Source organism: Drosophila miranda, chromosome 2, assembly GCF_003369915.1.
Source record: "Drosophila miranda strain MSH22 chromosome 2, D.miranda_PacBio2.1, whole genome shotgun sequence".
NCBI classification, from domain to species: Eukaryota; Metazoa; Arthropoda; class Insecta; order Diptera; family Drosophilidae; genus Drosophila; species Drosophila miranda.
This window is the reverse complement of record NC_046675.1, coordinates 17,224,850-17,247,474: the sequence shown is the minus strand read 5'-3', so window position 1 is coordinate 17,247,474 and position 22,625 is coordinate 17,224,850. Positions and strand designations below refer to the sequence as shown.

General features: G+C 48.3%; 7 protein-coding genes across 7 annotated transcripts; 4 read left to right on the top strand and 3 right to left on the bottom strand.

Moving 5' to 3' along the window:
- Positions 1–1,686: 1,686 nt before the first annotated feature.
- Positions 1,687–3,641, top strand: LOC108156077 (zinc finger protein weckle). The gene is made up of 5 exons (XM_017287363.2): positions 1,687–1,769; positions 1,880–1,997; positions 2,052–2,813; positions 2,871–3,217; positions 3,288–3,641. Coding segments are annotated over exons 1-5 (1,344 nt in total). The 5' UTR covers positions 1,687–1,767; the 3' UTR covers positions 3,403–3,641.
- Positions 3,642–5,301: 1,660 nt separating this feature from the next.
- Positions 5,302–7,274, top strand: LOC108156075 (zinc finger protein weckle). The gene is made up of 3 exons (XM_017287361.2): positions 5,302–5,577; positions 5,631–7,096; positions 7,170–7,274. Exons 1-3 carry the CDS (start codon positions 5,428–5,430, stop codon positions 7,204–7,206), a joined length of 1,653 nt encoding a protein of 550 aa, XP_017142850.1. The 5' UTR covers positions 5,302–5,427; the 3' UTR covers positions 7,207–7,274.
- On the bottom strand, positions 7,208–8,020 carry LOC108156078 (N-alpha-acetyltransferase 20-like). The gene is made up of 2 exons (XM_017287364.2): positions 7,656–8,020; positions 7,208–7,586 (listed from the first exon to the last, which is right to left on the bottom strand). Exons 1-2 carry the CDS (start codon positions 7,952–7,954, stop codon positions 7,349–7,351), a joined length of 537 nt encoding a protein of 178 aa, XP_017142853.1. The 5' UTR covers positions 7,955–8,020; the 3' UTR covers positions 7,208–7,348.
- A 46-nt stretch (positions 8,021–8,066) lies between these two features.
- Positions 8,067–9,824, top strand: LOC108156076 (vacuolar protein sorting-associated protein 16B). Its single transcript, XM_017287362.2, has one exon. It carries the CDS (start codon positions 8,143–8,145, stop codon positions 9,505–9,507), a length of 1,365 nt encoding a protein of 454 aa, XP_017142851.1. The 5' UTR covers positions 8,067–8,142; the 3' UTR covers positions 9,508–9,824.
- Positions 9,825–9,889: 65 nt separating this feature from the next.
- Positions 9,890–18,854, bottom strand: LOC108155447. The gene is made up of 15 exons (XM_017286263.2): positions 18,458–18,854; positions 17,587–18,203; positions 16,940–17,525; positions 16,071–16,612; positions 15,706–16,016; positions 15,101–15,643; positions 14,733–15,036; positions 14,445–14,678; positions 14,253–14,385; positions 12,952–13,067; positions 12,723–12,892; positions 12,455–12,536; positions 12,157–12,393; positions 11,644–12,090; positions 9,890–11,580 (listed from the first exon to the last, which is right to left on the bottom strand). The coding sequence occupies exons 1-15, from the start codon at positions 18,717–18,719 to the stop codon at positions 10,177–10,179; spliced, it is 5,988 nt and encodes a 1,995-aa protein (XP_017141752.1). The 5' UTR covers positions 18,720–18,854; the 3' UTR covers positions 9,890–10,176.
- A 124-nt stretch (positions 18,855–18,978) lies between these two features.
- On the top strand, positions 18,979–21,516 carry LOC108155448 (protein claret segregational). The gene is made up of 3 exons (XM_017286264.2): positions 18,979–19,317; positions 19,387–20,057; positions 20,118–21,516. The coding sequence occupies exons 1-3, from the start codon at positions 19,125–19,127 to the stop codon at positions 21,369–21,371; spliced, it is 2,118 nt and encodes a 705-aa protein (XP_017141753.1). The 5' UTR covers positions 18,979–19,124; the 3' UTR covers positions 21,372–21,516.
- Positions 21,390–22,598, bottom strand: LOC108155449 (3'(2'),5'-bisphosphate nucleotidase 1). The gene is made up of 2 exons (XM_017286265.2): positions 22,136–22,598; positions 21,390–22,064 (listed from the first exon to the last, which is right to left on the bottom strand). The coding sequence occupies exons 1-2, from the start codon at positions 22,512–22,514 to the stop codon at positions 21,526–21,528; spliced, it is 918 nt and encodes a 305-aa protein (XP_017141754.1). The 5' UTR covers positions 22,515–22,598; the 3' UTR covers positions 21,390–21,525.
- Between the last annotated feature and the right edge of the window lie 27 nt (positions 22,599–22,625).

The following is a 22,625-nucleotide window of genomic DNA, read 5'->3' as shown; positions in this document are numbered from 1 at the left end:
CTGCCATGTTGGCTGCTGCCTTGGCCGCCTCTGCGTTCCGGGCGGCAACCCTATTGGATTTGGTCACTTCCGCGAAAGAGGTGACAGAATGAATTTCCCTGGCGGACTCTAAGCTGTTATTTAAGAATTCAGGGGAGCGGTTAGATTGCCAACTGGGTCTAGGAAATTCCCCTTGATCCCTTAGGTTGGGGGAAGTTCTATCAAAAAGGAGCGGATATCTAGCCTTGACCTCAGCTCTAGTTAGGTTTTCCAGTGTCATACACTTTTGAATGGCGTACGCTTTTTTCCTGGCCTCACACTGCGGGTGGGTGGCAGCATGTTCCCCCTTGCAGTTAGCACAGACCAGCCCTGAGCAGATAATATCTTTGCTGTGATCTTGTCCGCATTTGAAACATTTCGCTCCACTCTTGCAATGTTGCGCCAGATGGCCAAACCTAAAACACCTGAAACATTGAATAAGCTGAACAAAACGTTTCACTTCTACTTTAGAATATAGAAAATTGATTTTGGTTGGTAACTGCTCTCCTCTGAACCAGAGTTTCACCCTGCCAGTAGGTACACGTTCCCCCGATGCTCTATCCCTTCGCGTAATCCGAACTATCTCCTCAATTGGGATATCCGAGGTTACAAGCTCCGCTAGCTGTTCCTCCGAGTAGTGCCCGGGGATCCCAAAAATTAACCCTGCTTTTTGGACGAAGTGCCTAAAGATTCGGGTTGAGTACCCTTGAGCAGCGAAAACACTGTTTTCCACTAGCCCGTTTGCACACTCCGCCGACCCGCACACAATCTTGCACCTGCCATAGCCCATTCTAGCAACCTCCTCGATATCGCTAATGCCCTGTTTCAGCAGTAGATCGGATAGATCAAACTGGTTTATAGCAATTCTGGCATTATTCGCACTCATTTTGTCGATACAAACAATGTATGGGCCTTTATGCCCCTCATAATACTTGTTAACGATGATTTTGCGGTTACTTCCGTTTTTCGTACTCACGGAAGCCACACAAACCGCGTCAGTCTTCTCTCTCTCTTTCGTCGTAGAAATGTTTGATGTCATGCTTGTTGTCGTGTTCGTGGACATGTTTGTCGACACGTTCGTCGACAAGTTTGGTTTCTTGCACAGCAGTTTAGAAGCCAAAAGCTGCGGAGCCGTTTTTGCCGCCATCTTTACTCCTACCCGCATGGCGGATTTAGCTTCTCCTTCCCTTTTTTTCAGCGTTTCCATGCGAATTTTAACTCCCGTCGCCTTCTCCGTGGCCATCCTTGTCTTTCCTATGCTTGCCATGCTTCTCAGGGTCCAGACGGAGTTCCAAGAGCCGTTTTAAGAGTTATTCCGGAACGCCATGCAGTAAATTCCAGGTTTTTCGACTTAATTGATGAAGCTTTGGGAATTTCTTCGCGCCGTCTTCGTAGGCGTGTGAGGCACCCCCAGAAGCTTCGGAAAATGTCTTTTTGATTAAAACTATCAGCGAACGTGGTATATATTATATTTTATCAAGTTCATCAATCTATTAAAGTTAATTTTTGAAGGTATATTTAAGAGCAAAGGGTATAGAAAACTCCATACGCAGGTTTTCTTTGTATATTATAGTGAACAAAAGATTTATAAACAAAACCGCAACAGCTGATGCATTCGCTTGTTAATTTCTATATTTTCCTTTAAACGTTGCTCACACTGGCGTACAAATAATTGAGCAGTGTTGCACAATTACTGTAAAAAAATTCGATAGTATCGATGGATTACCAGCTCTACAACGCGCCGACAATATGTAAGTGAATTGAAATAACAATAAATTAAATGTATTCCTGCGAAACTAGTAAAAAAAAAAATATGTGAATAATCAATCATGGGTAAATTTGTGACCGACTCCGCTTCCAGGAAACAGTGGCTATACTGGTGTCGCCTTTGCGCCAAAAACGACGCCGAGATCAAGGTGCGTAATAATGAAGGCGATGAGGAAGTTGTAAGGATAATTAGCAAATGCTTTGATGTGGAGGTGAGTACCAAACAAAGTGCAGGCAAAGAATCCCTGGTTAATTTCCTGCTTTAGATGACGTTGGAGGAACCGGAACTGGGCAGCATGCTGTGTACCGAATGCTTCTCCATGATCGGCCAGCTCATTAGCTTCACCGAAAATGTTAACAAGGTACAGGCAATCTTTGAGTTATTGCGACACACGGAACCAACTGAGACGCTCAATGTGTTTGAGCTGCGTCGGCAGTACGGACTATCCGTCGAGTACAAAACAGAATGTGACGACGACGTTGAGGATGCCACTGATACGTTCGCCGGGGGAGAGAGCCTGGACTGTGAGCAGTTCGAAGAGAAGGTGCCTGTGGAAGAGCTGATTGCTACAGATAATGAAACTCATACTGTGTCGCCAGTCAAAAAAAAACGAGGTCGTCCCAAAGGTACTACCAAGAAGACGTTGCCAACAAATACAAACACTCTATTGGCAAAACATACTACCCGCACAGAGCCAAAACCCTTCATTAAAGTCGAACCAGACACCCTAAGTGATGATTCTCCCTTACCTGATTACGGGAGCTGTGATACTCAGATGGAGAACAAAAGTCCCCCAGCTGCGGAGAACACCTGTTCAATTTGCGAAAAGACGCTTACGTCTGCCGCTTCTTTGAGGCGTCACAAAATGGAGGTCCATTTTAACCTAAAACGCTTCATTTGCGATGTTTGCGGAAAGGGGCTGACAACATACACGGCTCTCGTCGAGCACAAGCTCGTGCACACTGACTACTGCCCCTGCATCTGTCACGTCTGCAATGCGGCGTTCAAAAACAAGGCCCGACTCCGGGTAAGTAAATACAGCCCCATCGATACTTGATATAACCCTAATTAGTTTCCCTGATAGGTCCACTTGCAAACCCATGGTGCCCCAAGCTTTGAGTGCAATGTATGTGGAAAGAAACTACAGACGCGAGCAATCTTAAACAAGCACAAGTATGTGCATACGGATGAGCGCCGCTTCCGCTGTGATATTTGCGGTCTCGGCTCTAAGAACTCGACGGCTATGAAGATACATCTATTGAGCCACACGGGACTGCGACCATATGTGTGCAAGTACTGCGGGAAGGCTTTTGCCAGCAACACAAATTGTCGCGCCCACAAGCTTAAGAAGCATCCTCGCGAGGCGTCGATGGAGGATGAAAAGGAATCTTCACGAATACCTGTCCCCACGCTGGATGAGCTGCGAGCCATGTAGTGATGAGATATGAAATTCGACATGTTGATTCATTTACTGATTTGATTTCTGTATTATTTTTTGCAGAACCCGAGAAATGGCAAAAGCAAAAAAGGAGGCGGAGCAAGCAGCGGAAGCACAGGAGGCAGCAGAGGTCGCAGAAGAGGCAGCGGCAGAAGAGCTAGGACTAATTTCAGAGTGACAGAAACAATATATTTTGCTTGTTTTATGGGTCTATAACATAAATCTGATCGAGTTCATATTGACATAAACAATCAGCACCGCGGCCGAGGAAATTATGTGCTTGGCATCCTTGGAGCCCAGCTGGCGCTGCTGGTTGGTTTTGATATTACGTTTAATATTACTCGATAGCCAGGACCCGCTCCACTGATCATAAAATTGTATTCGACAAATTAATACATTTTTTAAAAGATTTTCCAAGCACTCATTTTCAAGTGATTATTTTAGAGCAGGATCAAGCAAAAGGCTTGCGCCTACGTATATATTCCCCAAAAAAATGTGGACACGGAAGGTTTGCATCGAACTCCTGGTCCTCCTCCCTTACGCAGCAGGCTGTTCTCCGCTGCCCCGGCAAACGGCAGCCCTCAAATGCTTAAACCTAATTTACCCGATTCTTCCTCCAGGGTGGTCCTTATACCTAAGAAATAATATTTAGTGGACAAAATTTAAGGGGGCGTATGCTCCTTGACACCCCCTCTTCACTTCGATGGGGTGCGAGCAATAACTGTGGTGGCCCGGTTTCGAGTGATCTTTATTCTAAAGCTGTCGTCGCCGTGCATCTCTAGTAGTTGAACTCCTAATGGGCACGTGGGATCGCGTAGGTACACCGTTACTTTGGCGATTAGGCGACGAATAACTGTCGGCCGGGAGTATTGGTCCGCCAGTCTGGTGGAGCCTCTGCCCAGCCCGCCTCATCCTGAACCGCTGCTTTCCTTGGCAGAAGCTCATCTGCTTCTTCGACCATCAGCAGAAAGCTGCATAGGGGTTCCAATGGTCCTTCCTTGTCGGCGAGATGTGGTTGCTCCGCTTCGTGGATGTTTTGCGGTCTGTAGGTTGGCGTAGGCCCATTCCCAACCAACGCGGTAATTGATTATTTCAACAAGTGGCCCGAAAAATATCCGATCCCTAATCAGGAGGCATCGACAGCGGCGAACGTGCTTATTAATAATTGGGTAACAAGATTCGAACAGTTGAACGAGATTCACAAATTCATAAGTCACTACCAATTAATGAGTGACAGAACAAAGGCCATAAGGTACATCTATCTGATGGCGAACACTGAAGGGCTTCACGATGGCGACATGGTGCTGTTTTTTAATCCACAAAGGAAGAAGGGATTATCGTTCAATTATCAATGATGTGGTGTATCGCATGCAAAAAAGACATCCGACGAGAAAAATTAAAAATGATACATCTCGAGAGACTGGTACCTTACTATAGAGGAGACTACAAGTTCGGGACGAACAAGATTAGGCGGAGGACTAGATTTAGTAGACTGACTCAATAGTCAGCCCCAATAGTCAGACAACAATGTCATGTCGGATTATATTGAAAATAGTCAGTCTTGGCTAGAAGTTGTTTGGAACAACTTACCATCCATTAGGAAATAAAGTCTCTCTTTATAGTTCAAGTACTCTATGTTTTCATATTCTCAACCTAGAAAATACAAACAGCCAAACCTGAAGGCCCTAGTAGCTAGTGCTCGAATAGTTTTTTAAGCTAATATTTTATATTAGCCTTAAATTTAATATATAAATAATAATAAATAAACGTAACCATATCAACAACTGTCGCCGGACGATAGTTGATCGCGATAGTCATTTTAGTACATCTAGCATTTAGTATATTGAAAGGTATGGTCAGGCCATGATTTTCTGCCATAGTTTTAAGCTTCACTTTTATTGTCGCTTGGTTGAGAGCAGTAGGAAATACTGCGGTAGGAATATTTGAAAACTTGTGCCAGGCTACACAGAATAAAACGAAATAAACTTCTTGTGGGGAAATATCGGCCGACCACCGACATCAACTAATAAAAATACCAACTCAGCAAAGGCGTTCTTGGTATTTTTTCCCGAGATTTTTCAGTTACGCGAGATGGTCACCCTGAACAAACATGCTAATTTAATTGAACAAAAAGTAAACAAAAGCAATCTCCTGGAGATACCGCAACTGGATTAGCTATCTGGGGATCATATGATATGACGAAATGATGGCGGATAGCCACTGGCTGAATTGGTGCCGTCTGTGTGCCAAGGACGATGTGCGCGGCAATGTGAAAGTTTATACGAATGAGAAAGGTCAGGGAACCTGGGACAATGTCATGATTATGGCCATCCGCAGATATTTCGAGGTGCATGTAAGTTTCTGTAAGCGAATAAAGCCAGAGATAATACGACTTTTGTTCCGTAGATGCGACTGGAGGATGAGCTAAGCAGCGTCCTTTGCACAGAGTGCTACACCCTGATAAGTGAACTAATCGATTTTGCTGAGCATGTCACCAAGGTGCAGGCCATCTTTGAGGTTCTGCGCCGCACAGAGACCGAGCAGAATAAACAGCTGGATGTATTAGCTCTCAGACAGCAGTATGGACTCTGCGAGGACGACTGGTCGCACATTATCAAGCCGATGCCAGTGCCAGAGACCGAGCCCAGTCCTGCCAAACCAATAGAACTGGAAACTGAAGTTTCCGTGCAAGATCTCATTTATCAAGACCACGTAGAGGTATTAAATGAATCTGGAAGCCTACCCAAGCAAGCGAAGAGAATACAGGGAGCGGAGGAAAGCCAGAAACAACAATTTAAAAACACTCCATCCGACAACAAGCAGGAATTTGTAGATTTAAGTCCATTTTTTCAAGGCGAAAAGCTATTGAAGAACAATATGGATGCCATCATAAATGATTTGGAAGCAGAAAATGTTTTAATTGCTGAACCGGACTTCATAAAACGACATCACGAGCGGATTGATTCGAGTTTGGAAGCACCTTGTGGTGCAGACGACGAAGATATCAAGCCGGATGTGTCTGTCAATTATGATGATGATCAAGAACTTCTACACGAACAACCTAGTCCCGCGACACTCGCGATTGAACCACCAATAAGTGCATCTCCAACTGATGAAAACTCTCGTACGGACAACGACGAGACGAAAAGTAAATCTCTCAGGTTGGAACATCCCAGCAAACGCTGTCGTATGGAATGCAAGAGATGCGGCAAAACTTACAGGAATCGTGCCTCCTACGAGAAGCATATCGATCAAGAAGAGTGCCAGAGAATCGTTCGCAAGGTGAAGATGGATAAGAACACGAGCTGCGACCTCTGCCATAAGACACTCTCGTCGGTATCGGCCCTGAGGCTGCACAAGGAGGGTATGCACGAAAATGTCAAGCCATTCGTGTGCGACAGTTGTGGCAAGCAGCTGAAGACATTAACAGCGTTAAATGAACACAAGCTGGTCCATACAGAGAGTCGTCCTTTTGAGTGTCCCGTATGCAAGGCGGGTTTCAAGAATCGGGCTCGTCTGAAGGTTCACTGTCAGATCCACGAGGATCCTAGCTTTATATGCAATATTTGCGGAAAGAAGCTGCAAACGCGACGCACCTGGAACATGCACAAGGTGGTTCATAAGGAGGAGCGTAACTTGAAATGTGAGGTCTGCGGAGCCCTCTTCAAACGGTCAAAGACTCTGAAGACGCATTTGCTTAGCCACACGGGTCTAAGACCCTATATCTGTAACTATTGCGGAAAAACATTTGCCTGCAATGCCAATTGTCGTTCCCACAAGCTGAAAAAGCATTCGCAGGAGATCCAACAGGGCGATCGGGAGGGCATGCCATCTCGTTTGAGTGTTCCCACTTTGGAAGAGCTGCGTGTCATGTAAGTTATGGTTAAGTTATGGGAAGGTATGGGCACAGTGAATATATTGACTAGTAAATTAAAATATTTACAGAACCCAGAAACTTCCAAAAGACGAAAAGCAGCCATGAAGAAACAAAAATTAAGTCTAATTCCGAATAAATACAAGTGTTCTATTTTTGGGCGTTGAAAAAAGTGATTCTAGATTTAATATTTAATATATCTCTAACTAAATTTAACTGCAGGCACTATAATCAACTGATTCCGTTCAGATCATTCCAAATCTGCCACATCTGCATCTCCAATTCGTACAGGTTGCGTGTGCGGTATGACCGATTTCTTATTAACGTCTCTGGACAATGCCTTGCGCATATCGTGTGCATCCTCGTCCTGATCGCCCGCGTAGTAGTCGAGTATGGTGCGGTATATGATGTAGCCGAGGTTCGTGTACATTTTGATGGCCACATCGTTGCTCTTGCGCACGAACAGATCCACAAAGTACGCCCGCTTCCTAGGGAGACAATGCAGTTGAATTATTTGATCTCTTTTCCCTGCTGCGGGACCATGGCCCAGTAACTACTTCTCCGATATGTCTTCCAAGAAGTTCATCAGTAGTGCAGCTATACCGAGCCGTCTGTAGTCGGGCGACACAGTTAGAGCCGTCACATGGCCGTGCCAGTTTTCCATGCGTCCCTCCACTTTGCCCATAATGTAGCCCATAATTTGGCCACTGGGCGATTCGGCCAGCTGAAAGTACTCCGACCACTTAACCAGGTACTGTGTGTAGAAGGACATTCCGTATGTTTCCGTAAGTGGGTCCAAGTTGACATTGTTGAATTTAAAAAGATCGTCGAAAGTGAAAGGCCGCAATGTAGTCATTTTGTTGATTTATCAGATATCCTATCCTGCCGCATCGTATTCATATATATATGTATGTCGTGTAGTTGTATCGATTGTAATCGACTATCGAACACGACAACTATACATATATGTATGTATGTACATACATATATTAAATCCCGAAAAAATCACCACCACGATATTTCACAACAAAACAAAAGATAAGAATGGACGTACAATTTGATAGCGAGAGCTATTGGAACAGATCCTCGCGTACCGCTTTCAGCTTCGATGATGAGGACGAGGTGGATATCGTGAGCACAGAGCTGCCTTGCAACAAGTGGGAGAACAATGGAATCTTTAGCGACGATACCATTTCCGAGGCGAGTTTTGAAAACAGCCCCGCCTTGAATCATCTCTCCATCAAAGCCATTCTGAGTGAGGAGGCGTTAAAGCTAGTACTTCAAGAGCAGAACCTTGACGAGCGCGTCATCCACAAGGGCGTCTCCCCCGACGAGGAGCTAAAGCTGTTGCGTCGACAAATCCAGAGCACTCTATACAGTCCCGATCTGGACGCCACGGCGCAAAAGTTGCTGCAGGGAAAGACGGCACCATTGGAGATGTTCAGGTCCCTGCATGAGAAGCAGCAACTGTTGGATACGCTTCTCAGCCATGGTGGAGGCCATGCGGTAGTCACTGTTCTGCTCTTCCTTAAACGCACATTGAACCCGGCGCAATTCCACGCTATTCTAAAGCAACGACCAAAGGCTTTGGAACAGTACCTCAGTTATTTGCGCGAAAGTGGCGACGTGAGCAGCCACATTGATCTGCTGCAACGCTTTGGCCGCCACCAGGAGGCAGCCCTCAAACAGTTTCAAGCGGCACTGGCCAGCGACGACGCCCCTTTGCGAAAGCAACATCTTCAGCGCCTGGTAGATGCGTATGCCAATGCAGGTGTGGGCATTATTCCACTGTACGAGCAAGTTTTCCACGCCGCACTGAAGATGCAACTTTTAATGGAAAGAGAGGGCACTGCTGGCAAGCAACTGGGCGATCAACCCACGCCCATCGAGCTGCTATACGTGTGCTGTCAGCAAAATAACAATTGGAAAGAACAGGACATGCTGAAGCCCATTGCCCCGCAGCGCTTTGCTGCCGACCAACAAATCTCGCCGGCCCAATACGAATGGACTGCTCTGAACGAACGGGCCCAGGCTCAGGCGTACGCTGACTTGGAGTGCATCTTCGAACGTGTGCCCACCTGGCATCCCCTGAAGTCCAAGCAATTTCACATTAGCTTCGACCTGACGCTAGCCGTGGTTCGTCTCTATGAACTGCACGCGCCGTCGACGGTGCTGCAGCTGTTCCTCTCCAAGATGGGCAACAGCGGCGAAAAGTTGGCCCTCGCACAGAAGGTGAAGTGCATTAAGGCTGTGATAGATGCCATGGCGGGGCTGAAGCAGCAGCAGGAACTGAAGCAGCTCAGGGAGACCCTGCCCGAACGGTCCGAGGAGCAGTTCTACTGTGAGAATGCACTCAAGTCGCTGCAGAGCAAGCGATGGACCACAGACAACATAAAGCTCAAGCTGTAGAAAGGATTTCGCTTCCCTTCTTTTGTTTTACTTGTATATAAACGTATTTTTATTGTTAATCATATATATAGTATGTATGTATATGCGTGTATAATTATTTTAAATCTACTTTTGTTTTATTAAATAATTGCAAATCACAAGCTGAATATCGAATAAAATATAACAAAAGGTCTGTATCCTGCAGCCTGCAGCATCCATCTCCTCGACCGGTGAGCTGTTGGAGAATTATTGTGTGGCCGAGAATGTCTTTGCTTTATTTTTAATAATTTATTGATTAAACAGAAATAAAAACGGGGCGAAGGCAATTTGCAAACAAAGCATTACAAAAAATTCGATTCTTTAAACAATTTGTTTGTCCTCTTAATTATTTTTGTTTAAATAACAGGCGCCTGTAAAAAGCATTTGATTTGTGTATGATGATTCTGTGTATAAATAACCGCAAACAACAATTATGGGTATAATAATTACGCGTAAACATTTATTGGGCAGGGGTAGAGGGGGGATAAGTTGGTATGTGTGTGTGTGTGTGTATTAAGTGTGGCATGAAGTTGCACAACAAACAAAAAACCTAAAACACGACGAAACACGATGCCAAACTCTGAACACCTATGCCAAGGCAGAATTCAGAGTCAGAGCAGGCGGAGGAGGAGGAGGAGGCCGAGGTCAATGCTAATTGGCAGTAGACACCTCACAGTCCGAGTAGGTGAGCAAGCGCTGGCACAGAATCGTCTTGAACTTCACCGTAAAGCTATCGAATATGACATCCGTGTCCTGCAGCAGCTGCTGCTGCCCGGAGGCGGAGTTGGCTAACGCCGCTTGGTTGTTGTCTGCTGCCGCCGCAATCAGCATCTTGAACTTCTGATTGAGATTCTGCTCCAGGGTCGAGTTGTTGTTGTTAAAGTAAAACACATAGGCCAGCTCCAGCAGATAGTAGTCGAGATCGGCCATAAAGTAACGCTCACACTCGAGCATATCGAACTTGCGCTCGAGGCAATGCAAGCACATATAATAGATGAGATGCTTGAGATCGGATCTCCGCAGCGGCACGTAGCCCGTGTCCTTGCTGAAGTACTCGAAGAGCTTCAGGGTGCGCTGGGCACTGTCGCAGCTCTGCAGGCAGAGCCGGAAGGCCTCCACAAACCTAAAGTTGAGCATGCAAATCCGAATCCGGTACTCGTTCCGATGCGGACGGGCGCACTCCCCGATCTTGTCGGGGTTATACAGCCCGTGGAAGGCATACAAGCAGTAATGTATATAATGACGCAACTGCTGCAGAGCCGTCCCTCCCAGCGTGCCCTCAGAACTCGCTGTGAAGGTGCTGACATCGTCATCGCCCCCTAAAAGCGCCGCTGCATTGGCTGGCATTCCCGTGCCTATTCCCCCCGCTGTCATTTGTTCCGCCAGCGGAGCATAGCTCTGCTCTTCGGGCGAATAATCCATGTCCAGGGAGCTGTTTGCATCGGTTTGCATCATAGGCGGTGCGGTGTACGAGAAACTGGCATCGTTCTGGCTCAGATTCTCCAAGCTGCTAAGCAGATCATCCGAATCCTGTCCAGTGGCCGCCTGCTCTGTACTGCTCTTGTATATGGGGGTTCCTATGGAGTAGCGCTGATCGAAGCTAATGTTGGCTGGCTGCAAGAAGTGTGGCTGATATGGCGGCATGACCTTCAGGTATCTAATTGGATCCTGGTCTAGACGAATGCGTGGCCGTGGCAGATTGATCTCCACGGGAGCCTCCACACACTGGCTCTCGAAGCGCATCAATCGCTTGGTCGTTGGCAGGCAGACAACACGCTGTCGCATACGCTCTAGGCCGGCCCCCTGATCTCTGCCACACTGCCCATTGGAGTTGCCGCCAAAGGCGCGCACAATGTGATCGGTGGTCATGACCAGAGTGAAGTCCGCACCGCAATCCACATACATAGGACGCTCAATGCTGTCGATGGGCGAGGGCTTCAGCACAGTACGACGATCCTTGTCCTCAGTGCCCAGCTGATGTTCAAGATTCTTGCCCCACGTATAGAGCGTGCACGTGGACGAGATCAATGCAAAATGAAATAGCCCACTGGAGATCTACAAAAGCACACGGCATAAATCATCATGGTCAATAGGGTCTGGTCTCCTTTTTGTACACACCTGTAGAATTTGTCCTGCCACCTCACTGGTATCCACTAGATGCGGCTTCATATGCTCTGTGGGATCAGGTTCGGTTGCAGGAGCCGGTGCCACTGGCGTTGCCGTAGGTTTATCCTTTTCCGCCTCACACTTTGAGCCAACACGTTCGCTACCATCTGACGGCGCCGCCTCATTATCCAGTTGAGAATCTTTGGTCTCGTTGGCGACCTTTGGTGTAGCCCCAGCCACCACTGCTGCATACGATGTGGTTGGCTCCACCAGAGTACTGCTGCTGCTGCTGGGCCTTGGCAGCAGTGTAGCCTCCAGTTGCCTGCTCAACAACTCGCGCTGATGGTTCTCCTCCAGCTTTTGCTTGGCATTGGCGCGACGTTTGATTTGGTTGGCCAGGCGTAAGGCTTGCGGTGAGCTGCCCCAGGTGTACAAGCGCTCCTGATCGTCTACAGCTAACTGCAGAAGAAGTGCACACAACAAGTCGGAAAACATTCAGAGAACAAAGCTGCTTGCTCCACTTACGTTGGTAAAAAATTTGGTGTGTATCAGTCTTAGGCTGCTGCCACCCGTCTCCAGTCGCACGGGCAGATTCACCTTTGTATCGCTGCCCAGCTCGCTATTGCCAGTACCCAGCTGGCCAAAGTGATTCGAGCCAAAGACGAAGAGCTCGTTGCTGCAGTTGTAAGCCTCCTTGTAGCTATTGCTTGCCTGGCACATCACCAGACTATGCGCATGCCCTAGCGATATTTGTAAGATTTTCTGCAAAAGCAATAGTGAATGCAATACTCTAATTAAGAGTGCGGAGGTAGAAGAGACGAACCTTATACTTGAAGAAGCTGACTAGTTGTGGTGTGGCAATATTCTCGCAGCTGCCCTGCCCCAGTTGGCCATAGACGCCCCATCTGTAAGAATGGGCGAGAAAAATTAATAAATTTGAGTGTATCGGTACGAGGGCGCGGGGCACCTGTTTTTCAATTCTCTCTTGGGCTATCTTTTGTCAGAGACAAAGCATAGGTAAAGAGAGAATTAAAGCCCCGCACCCGCCGCGCCATAGAGCAGCTTGCAAAGTCGTCTTTGCTGAAACCTACCCCCACATATAGAGCCTGCCATCGGCCACTGCCGCATTGTGATATTGGCCCACCTCGAGCATGGTTATATTCATGCCATCCAAGGCTGTCACCAGCATCGGCTGCAGGGCCATCTGCATGTGACGGCCAATGCCCAACTGGCAGAGACTGTTGTTGCCCACTGAGTAGAGCTGCAAGAGACCACAAATATGAATAAACATGCACTGTGCTTGCTGTTGCTTTGGCTTACCCCATTGTTGGTTAAAATAAGCGTATGCTGGCGTCCACATTTGATGGCGTGCACCTGCAAATTGAGCTGCGAGAGTAATTCCAACGTTTTCACGGCATGCGCTGGCTCGGGAGGCTCTGCAGGACATGGAATTGTTTATAATACAGAAAGTGTCTATCGAAAATCCCTTAGCTGAACCGTCCACGAGGGCTGGGCTTGGCAATGGGCCCTGCATTACCCCGGTCTAGCCAAGGCAATGGTTCAGCGTCTTCCCGGCCGCAAGTCAGAGGAACTGAACCAGGGTCATGGCTAGAGGTGCCTGGCGGATATGCTTAGCTAGAGGTGGTTCCCCAAATGCCCAATGGAACGTAAGGAAGAAGCCAGAGTTGGGATGTCAACCCAAACGTCGGTCAGTTGCAATATTACTGTCACAAAAACGACTCGATGCAAGATGAGCCGCGCGGGTACCGGTGTCGAGTCAGGCTCGGACATGGAGACCGTGCTATCAATAAGCAAAACGGAAGAAAAAAGCATTTTCCGCTCGCCCGAATCAAATACCTAAAACTTCAACACTTCGGAAGCCGCTGTCGAAGTAGCCCACCATACTTCCCAGGATGCACCGAGGTCACTAATGCACCCCCAACAGATCTGAAAATCTCAGGCTATGTCTTCGTCCCCAAAGGCAGGAAAGGATTACTGACCGATAATATTTACCTCCTTTCTATTAAAAACACTAGAAAAGCTAGAAAAACCAAGCAGCATTTTTACACCAAAGGGAAATCGCTATAATGCATCATCTAAAATCGACCAACACGCACCCAGCAATCAACCTCTGGATGAAAAAAGAAAACGAGGCAGCAGACAGAATGGCGAATGAAAGAATCGACAACGTGCCTGTCTCCATTACAGACACCTTCAGAACGTCGAAAAACGTGCAAAGAAAGCAATGGAAAACTTAGTGACAGTAGGTCTGCAGAATGCTAGTGGGAGTATTACTCACGGGTCACTGTCTAGCTGGTAGGCATCACCAACAAAGGCAGTAGAGGCATCGTAACCCGGGAAAATCTCATTTGCAACTGCTTGGTTCTGTCGCGGGCAAAGAGAAGACACCTGGGCGCCCCGACGTTGGCATCACTGGAAGATAACTCCAAGAGGACGCCAAGGGATGTATTTGTCTTTACTGAAAACACCTCGATGACCTCGAGGACACCCGCGGCGGTTCAAACCCCTCTCCATTCGAATAACAAAGGGTCATATTAGCCGATGCATGGCCTCTCTCAGGGTCGTCCTAACCTAAAGTTGCAGAACAGACATGGATATACCTGTTGACTTTTGAGCACTAAAATAGCTGGGTATCCCACTGGAGCCCCAGAAGTAGGCAATGCCATCCACAACACAGGCACAGTATGCACAACCAGCTGAGATCGGTTTAAAGCGTGATGATTCAATGGCAAACTGCAAGGAAAGATATTAAGGATAGGCAAAACAGATGGGGACATCGTGCTGGGGCTTGCCTGATTGTCTTCATAGTTGATGCGAAAATTGGATAATGCATTCACCAGCGAATCGTGCTTGACTCGCTGTGATTCCATGTGTATGAGCACGGCCAGATAGGTCTCAATGAGGCTCTTGCAGAACTCAAATAGATGCGGACTGTTGTTATCGTTGGAGTTGGCCCCACAGCCGCTGCTGTGCGAGACGATGGGTCGCAGCGCTGCAGAGAACGGATTCAGTTGCCTTGAGAGACGCTGCAACATAACATAATTAGCAATGGAAATAGTAAGGCGAAATTGTATTCTCACCAGCAGCACACAGGGTCGTATATGTTCCAGCTTCTCTTGGATGAAGGCAAAGTAGTCCATGGACACATGCGGTAAGTAGGTGATTGTCTCCATGAATATGGTCTCGCTCAGATTGTACAGGCAGACATTGAGCTCATTGTACCAGCCGAACTCCTGGGCCACCACGCTTATCAGCGCATTGAACGTATCCAGGCAGACGCCACGCGTCTTTGCCAGTATGATGGCCGATGAGAAGAGTCCGCTTTGGCAGAGCACGATGCTGGTCATGTTCGTGTGATATTTGCTGTTGGTCACCAGAAAGTTCCTGCAAGAGTCAAAGAATGCTAAGGTTAGATATATCCTCCATCGAACGGGAATAAAACGCCTACCACAAGGGCATATAATTCTTATCATTGACTGCCTTCTCAGCCAGCGTTATGAGCAGCAGATTGGCCAAATGAAACTGCGATGAGGGCGACATTTGCAGGGCACTGATGGACTCATCCACGCCGTAGCAGTAGTCGCTGCAGGAGGCCCCACTGTTGACCACACCCTGTTCCCTCTGCTGTGGCAGAATCATACGCACATCTTCCGAGTGGCGGTAGGTGATGTCCCCCATCATACCCTTCAGCAGTGGATGGCCCAAGTGCCGCGACCTCAACAGATATGTGGACTTCAAGGCCATAGCACTCAGCTGCATCAAAGCATACGTGTGGCCGTACATGGCCAGTTTGAGCGCTGTGCGTATGGGCTTCACCCTGGCCACATTGTACGTGAGCAGTGCCTGGGTAATCTTCTTGCGGCGCAACAAATAGTCGCCGGCAAACTCAATGCAAAGCTCAAAGGATAGGTCAAAGGTGTTGCAAAAGTCGCGGCATTGATTCCACTCGCTCTTCAGTGCGGCATCCAGGAACAACTCAAAGGGCTCCTTCCTGCAAAGAGCGAACCACTGTTAACAATCTATAAAGGGACCTTCTTGAATGCTAAACTATACCTGAGTTGTATTGTGTACACGTTCTTGTTGGTAATCACATAGCTGGGATCGTAGTTGATCTTCGGGAACTCCGACTGCATTATCTCCATTTGTCGCAGGGAAAACTCGCTGCTCACATCGGCCGTCTCGTAAAATTGTACATAGTCCATGGGCGTGTGGATATCCTTGATTTCGAATGCCTTGGCCTTCTCCTCCTTGGTCAGGGTCTCCGGTTGGCCGGCGTGTTGGCGATATTGCGCCATCTGATACAGGTGGAGTACAGTTTCCTGCTCAAAACGGAAGAGTCCGATCTGCGCCAGCGTGTTAAAGCGCTGTCGAAAGAGGCAGATTAAATATGGGACTGTAGAAAGAGTGTTAAAACTTACATCTTCCTCTGAGGTATGCATTGAGGCCATAGCGCTGCTAATCACGCTCACTGCATTGATGGCATTGCTGGGCATCTCGCTGTGGTCTATGCTGGATGTGGCAGTAGTTGTTGCACTCGTTGTATCGCTCTTGTGTGCACTCGTCTCCCGCTCCCCCTGCTGCTCCAGTTTCTCTGTGTCCGCATCTCGATTCTCTTTGTCCGTATTCGCAAACAGCGGCTCCTCCAGCGAGGAGGCTGCCGTCGAAATGGCCGAATCGCTGCGACTGTGCAGATTCACATAGTTGATGCCATAGAGTATGTTCGAACTAATGAGTATTTCCTGGGTGTGCTTGGGTATCTTGTAGACGAACAGCGGCTTCAAGCTAATGTCAATGCTATGAACCGTGAGGCTGTGACTATTGCTGTGTAAAGCACTCAACAGAAAAGTACTCCTCAGATTCTGGATGGTGTAAAACGATCCAGTGGTGTTGCCCAGCGGCTCTGGGGTCACCGAAGGCGAGTCCATGATCGCAAACGAGCCCAGATTTGAGTCGGACATTACTAAAAAAGAAAACGATAGGGAGGAAGATGAGTAATATAAATGTCTAGAGGGCTGTTTAAATAGTGTAACTAATTGGCAGGACTACGGGCAGTCTGTTGAGTGTGAGAGACTCACCGCACAAGCGACGCCTCAATAGATGCAACAGTTCTCTCAAAACTGCACACCAATCGAAAACAAATATAAAATACACAAAAAAATTGTACAATTAACAAATGAACGATGGAATAGCAGGGATAGAATGCACGAATGGCATTCAGGCAGGGCGGGGAAGGAAGAAGAGTTTTCAAGTGGGAAAATAATATTGTTTGTATTGTTTGCTTACGCACATTCATCGAATTTCTGCCTCTGATCGGAGAGCCTCATTTTGATCGCGTGCAGCTTCTTCGATCCAAGACTCTTGAGCGAGGCCAGACGGGCTCTTGTCGCTGGCAGTATACCATCGATGCTGTTGCCGGCTGTTGGCAGCTGTTGTTGATTAAAGCGTACGCCCATGTTCTCGCTGGACTGGCGGGCCACAGCTTCGCTGTAGGATGGTGGGGCCGGCGGCGGCGGCTGTGGCTGTGGCTGCGGCTGCACATCCGCAGTTGCAGCTCTAGAATCACCTGGCGCCGGGACGGTAGATACATCGGTTGGAACTGTTGGTGCCTGAAAGCTGGGCGGAACATCCTCGACGCTAGATGGCGGCGCAAATACATCCTCTTCCAGCTGGCTGCTGTCCGAGGCCGGATCGGAGCTGTTGCTTTGTCGAGGACCCGCCGCCATCCCGCTATGACTGTGATGTTTCCCCTGCACAGACATCACAATTTGCCAGGCCCCCTCACGGGTCGTCGGTGAGCTATCGCCAGGATAAACGTACATGATGGCCTTCTGCTCCAGCAGCAGTTTAAACTGCTCTTTCAGGGAGGAGGTGATCTAAGGGGGAGCGATCGCACAGATTAATGAAATGTAATCACCAAAAACATTCGAAGCTTACCAGCAACATTACTCCATCGTAGGTTTTGTCTTTGCAGATAACGAGACGCATCACAGATCCATTTTCGATCGCGGTGCTGGCAATCATCGGGCAGTTGGGACTGAGGCCCACAAAACAGATGGAGCCATCCGAATACCCAATAATGGCCCTGTTTAGGCCCTGGTTGGTCTTCCACCACACCACTGAGAGAGGGTACGGGCAGGTCTTCGATGCCATGAAGGAAGCTGCCATCACCTGGCTATTTCCAGTGGCATCATACTGTGGCTGGACGGGCTGCTGCTGCACTTCGGCCGGATCCTGTTCATTATTTTTGACCAGCATGTGATCGGGCAGTTCATGGCCCAAGGGTTCGGGTTCGCCATTTTCTTCCAGCTGCATGACATTGGCGAACTTCTCGGCCAATTGCTCCTCTTGGTTGCTCCCTGCTGGCTGCAGCTGCTCAGTCGATGCCGTTGAATGATTGGGACATTTCTTGGAGTTGGGACACTCGTGGGGTCCCACAAATGGTATTATATAGGATGTCACTTGCGTGGTACTGTACAGGGAACAGGCGGCCAGTATATTCGTCTTGTCCACCAGCGCCAGGGCGGGCACGATATGCAACGTATTGTCAAAACCTGTTGATATATTTATGGGCGGCGTTGAGTAATATTCGGATCGATACAAGCCCCTTTGGAGGAGGCTCCACTCCAGAATCATTAAATCAAAACAAAATACGCAAAAGAAAATCAATAATCACACACACACACACACAGAGAAAGAAAGAGAGAGAGAGAGAGGATGGTTGGCGCAAAGTAATTTTAGGCTTCAACACCGAACACCACCCCCACCTACACCCCATGCCATTGGCGACACCATCCAGGGTACTTACATAGCACCAGCAGCCAAATGCCCGCAGGATCAAAGCACACGTCATGGATGACACGGTGTCGAAACCAGGATATCATCTTGACCACCTCCTGGCCAGCGGCGCTGATATAACGCAGCACAATCTCATTTTCTTCGCTGACAATCGCCAGCAATTGCTTTTCATCAAAACCTGCGGTGACGGCCGAAAGTTTGCAGCTGAGATTTGTAATAAGAGGACGAAGCTCGAACACGCCTAGCTCCTTGAGTTCTGCGTGCCCCGCCATCACTTCGAGGTTTTTGCGGTCTCGCGGGCCCTCGCACTGCAAAATAGTTTTCTGCTGCTACTTAATTTTTTTGCTGCTTTTCGTCTTTTTTTATGTTTTAACTCTGCGCCAGAGGCAGGGCTGGCGACAAACGTTACTGATTTATCAGGGCTGGTACCTGCTGGAAACATATGATGGCGTGAACTATCGTATGAACTGGCCGGACTGTCGGAAACAATCCAGATGGCAGCGCCGGTTGCTTCAAAGCAACCCTACAATCGAAATTAACGGCGCGAAGTGGCCGTAGCGTCGCTTGCTCTCAATCAAAGCATCTAAAATATCACCAAGCAACTTGAGCTGAAATCTAATTATAAGTCAAGTGAAAAAAATACAGAGGAATATAATATATAAATATAATATAATATAATGGAATCCCGTTTGCCAAAACCGACCAGCATAAAGCGGCCCATGATGCCGGTCAAATCTATACTGCCCACAGATCGAATCAAAGCATGTGGACAGGGCGGAGCCTTCAGCGCCAACCAAACGTACTGTGGAAACTTGCTGCCGCCGCTCTCCCGGGATATTAACAATTTGCAAGAAATGGATCGACGCAGGGGTGAGTAGTGGGTGAAGCATTTCCAGAGAGCATCACATCACCGCAACCTTCCTTGTATTGTACCAAAAGGTCGCGCTGCCTCGCCAGAGCCAGCTAAGATAGGCAACCGTGCCAAATTGAGACGAAGCCGCTCGGCCTGCGACATCAACGAGATGCGTCAGAATAACAAACGCCCAGCAGCACAGCCAACATTGCCAAGTATTCCCAGCAAAGTTTCGCGCTTTGGCAACACAAATAGTACCGCTGCTACGGTCCCAGGACAGCGTGTAGTACGACCAGCCGGAACTGGAACAGCTCGAACAACGACAGCCACAGCTTCTACTGTAACCAAGCGACCGATAGCAGCACGTCCTTTATCCAGAGCTGCAACAGCTGCCGCCTCCTCTAGGCCCGGAGCGGCGTCGGGAAATAGCGGCAGTATTGGGAGTGTTGCGGCTCCAAAGCGGATAGCACCGTACGACTTCAAGGCACGTTTCCATGATCTGCTAGACAAGCACAAGGTGCTCAAGACCAAATATGAAAAGCAAGTGGAGGATATGGGCGAACTGGAGTCGCTTCCCACCCAACTGGAGGAGACCCAGTCGAAGCTAATTGAAACCGAGACTTCCCTTAAGAATGCACAGACGGACAACGAGTGTCTCCAAAGGCAATTGAAGCAGCAGGCCAAGAACAATGAGACTATCACTTCCTCGCTGGGACGGACAAAAGAGCAGCTCTCCGAATTGCAGGTCAATCATAAGGTGAGCACATGTCAAAGGACATTTCCTGCCGATCCCTATTATATATCGAATTTTTTTTAGCAAATAAAAAGTGAACATGAGAGTCTAACCGCGGAGGTGTTGTGTCTGCGCCAACGCACGGAAGATCTCCAGCTTAGGAACGAGCAACAAGCGGAAGAACTGGAGACCTGCAAGGAGCAGCTCTTTCAGTCAAACATGGAACGCAAAGAGCTGCACAACACAGTCATGGATCTGCGTGGCAATATAAGGGTCTTCTGTCGAATACGTCCGCCACTGGAGTCCGAGCTGGCCCGCCTTTGTTGCACCTGGACATACCACGATGAAGCCACAGTCGAGTTGCAGAGCATCGATGGCCAGGCCAAGAACAAAATGGGCCAGCAGATCTTCTCATTCGATCAGGTGTTCCATCCCAACTCATCGCAAACGGACATTTTTGAGATGGTGTCGCCGCTCATTCAATCCGCGCTGGACGGCTACAACATATGCATATTTGCCTATGGCCAGACGGGCAGCGGCAAGACCTATACCATGGACGGTGTGCCGGACGGTGTGGGCGTCATTCCACGCACCGTTGATCTGCTCTTTGACTCCATTAAGGGGTATCGCAACTTGGGCTGGGAGTACGAGATTAAGGCCACGTTCTTGGAGATCTATAACGAAGTGTTGTACGATCTTCTGAGCAACGAGCAGAAGGACATGGAAATTCGCATGGCAAAGAACAACAAAAACGACATTTATGTGTCCAATATAACCGAAGAAACCGTGACCGATCCCCATCATCTGCGCCAGCTTATGCTGACAGCCAAAATGAATCGCGCCACAGCCTCCACGGCGGGCAATGAGCGCTCGTCGCGCTCGCATGCCGTGACCAAGCTTCAACTAATCGGACGACATGCAGAGAAGCAGGAAGTTTCTGTTGGCTCCATTAATCTCGTTGACTTGGCCGGCTCTGAATCGCCAAAGACAAGCATTCGCATGACCGAAACAAAAAATATCAATCGCTCGCTCTCCGAGCTGACGAATGTCATTCTCGCTCTGCTGCAAAAGCAGGACCATATTCCATATCGCAACTCGAAGCTTACGCATCTGCTGATGCCTTCCCTGGGTGGAAATTCAAAAACGCTTATGTTTATCAACGTTTCCCCATTCCAGGACTGCTTCCAAGAGTCAGTAAAGTCCCTGCGCTTTGCTGCCTCCGTGAATTCCTGCAAAATGTCCAAGGCAAAGCGCAATCGTTACATGAACAGCTCCCTGCCAGCACACAACAGTAGCTCCCTTGGCTCCAGCAGCATCTGTAATAGCTTTGAGAAATAAGCGACACTTTTACTTTTCTATTGATTTCCGAAACATTGTATATTCTCTTCTACACATGTATCCATTTTGCCCTTCTCTTTTCTGTTATCGCTTAATATATGTGTTTACTTTTAGTGGAAAATAAACTAATAAATTGATAAACGTAGCGCGGAATTCATACTCCTACAGCCTCCCGCACCTTACGGGGAATTTTATACACCAGCTCCGAGTGATTCTCGCCCACGCTGGCCAGCACTCCCTGCCGATTCACGTGCTCCACATCAGCATTGTAGGAATAATTCTTGCCATTGATGTCTGTGAGAAAGCCGCCCTGTGCCTCCAGCACGGCCTCGGGGGCGCAAGTATCCCATTTCTTGCATCCTGGTGTGGCAAACACATATGCGTGTGCCTTGCCCTCCAGCAGCTGCAACACCTTGAATCCAGCGCCGCCCACTTTCAGGATTTTGGTGGCAGGAAATGCATTGAGTGCCTGCTGGTGCAGGGCATTCGAGTGCGATCGTGTGGTCGTTATGATGAACTCTCCGGGTGGAGCCAGCGAATGTGTGAAACCGCCCGTGCCCAGACCCTTGAGCCCCCAAATGGTGCGACCCAGCTCACCATCGGGCTGCTGGTAAAACGGCTGATGAATGATTCCGCCCACCGCAGCATCCTTGACGGCTATGCCTATGAGTACGGTGACATGTTCCACGTAACCTTTAAGAGGGGATATTTGGCAAGAGGTGAGTCGGGTTTGGTGTCTGGTGTTTGCAAGCGGCCGTACTTACCCTGTGTATATTCAGCTGTTCCGTCCAGTGGATCTACCCAGATCACAAAATCCTCTGGTTTTGCATCACGCCATTCGGCCGGGCAGCTTTTCTGAAGAAACTCTTCATCCAAATCTTCGACCAGCCAATCATCGCACACGTTTAAGTCGGAGCCGCCTTCCTCGCCGATGATCTTTACGCCAGGAAACTTCTTCGTCAGCGAGGCAATAATGCACCGCTGGGCAGAACGATCAGCCTCCGTTTGGGGATCATTTTTTCCCTTGTCCACGATGCCTAGGTCGCCTTGTTTTAGGATGTCGCGTATGATGCCACCAGCTCGTTTGGCTGTCTGTATGGAAGACGCCATAATTCTCATGATAACCGGAGCAGTCGAAGCCATGTTTCTGTACTTTTTTTTATTTGGAATGCGACGAAAATGATGCTTCAAGTGTGTGAAAGTACAACAGCTGTTGTACCGTAAGTGTACCTTACGTTACGTTCCATACTCACT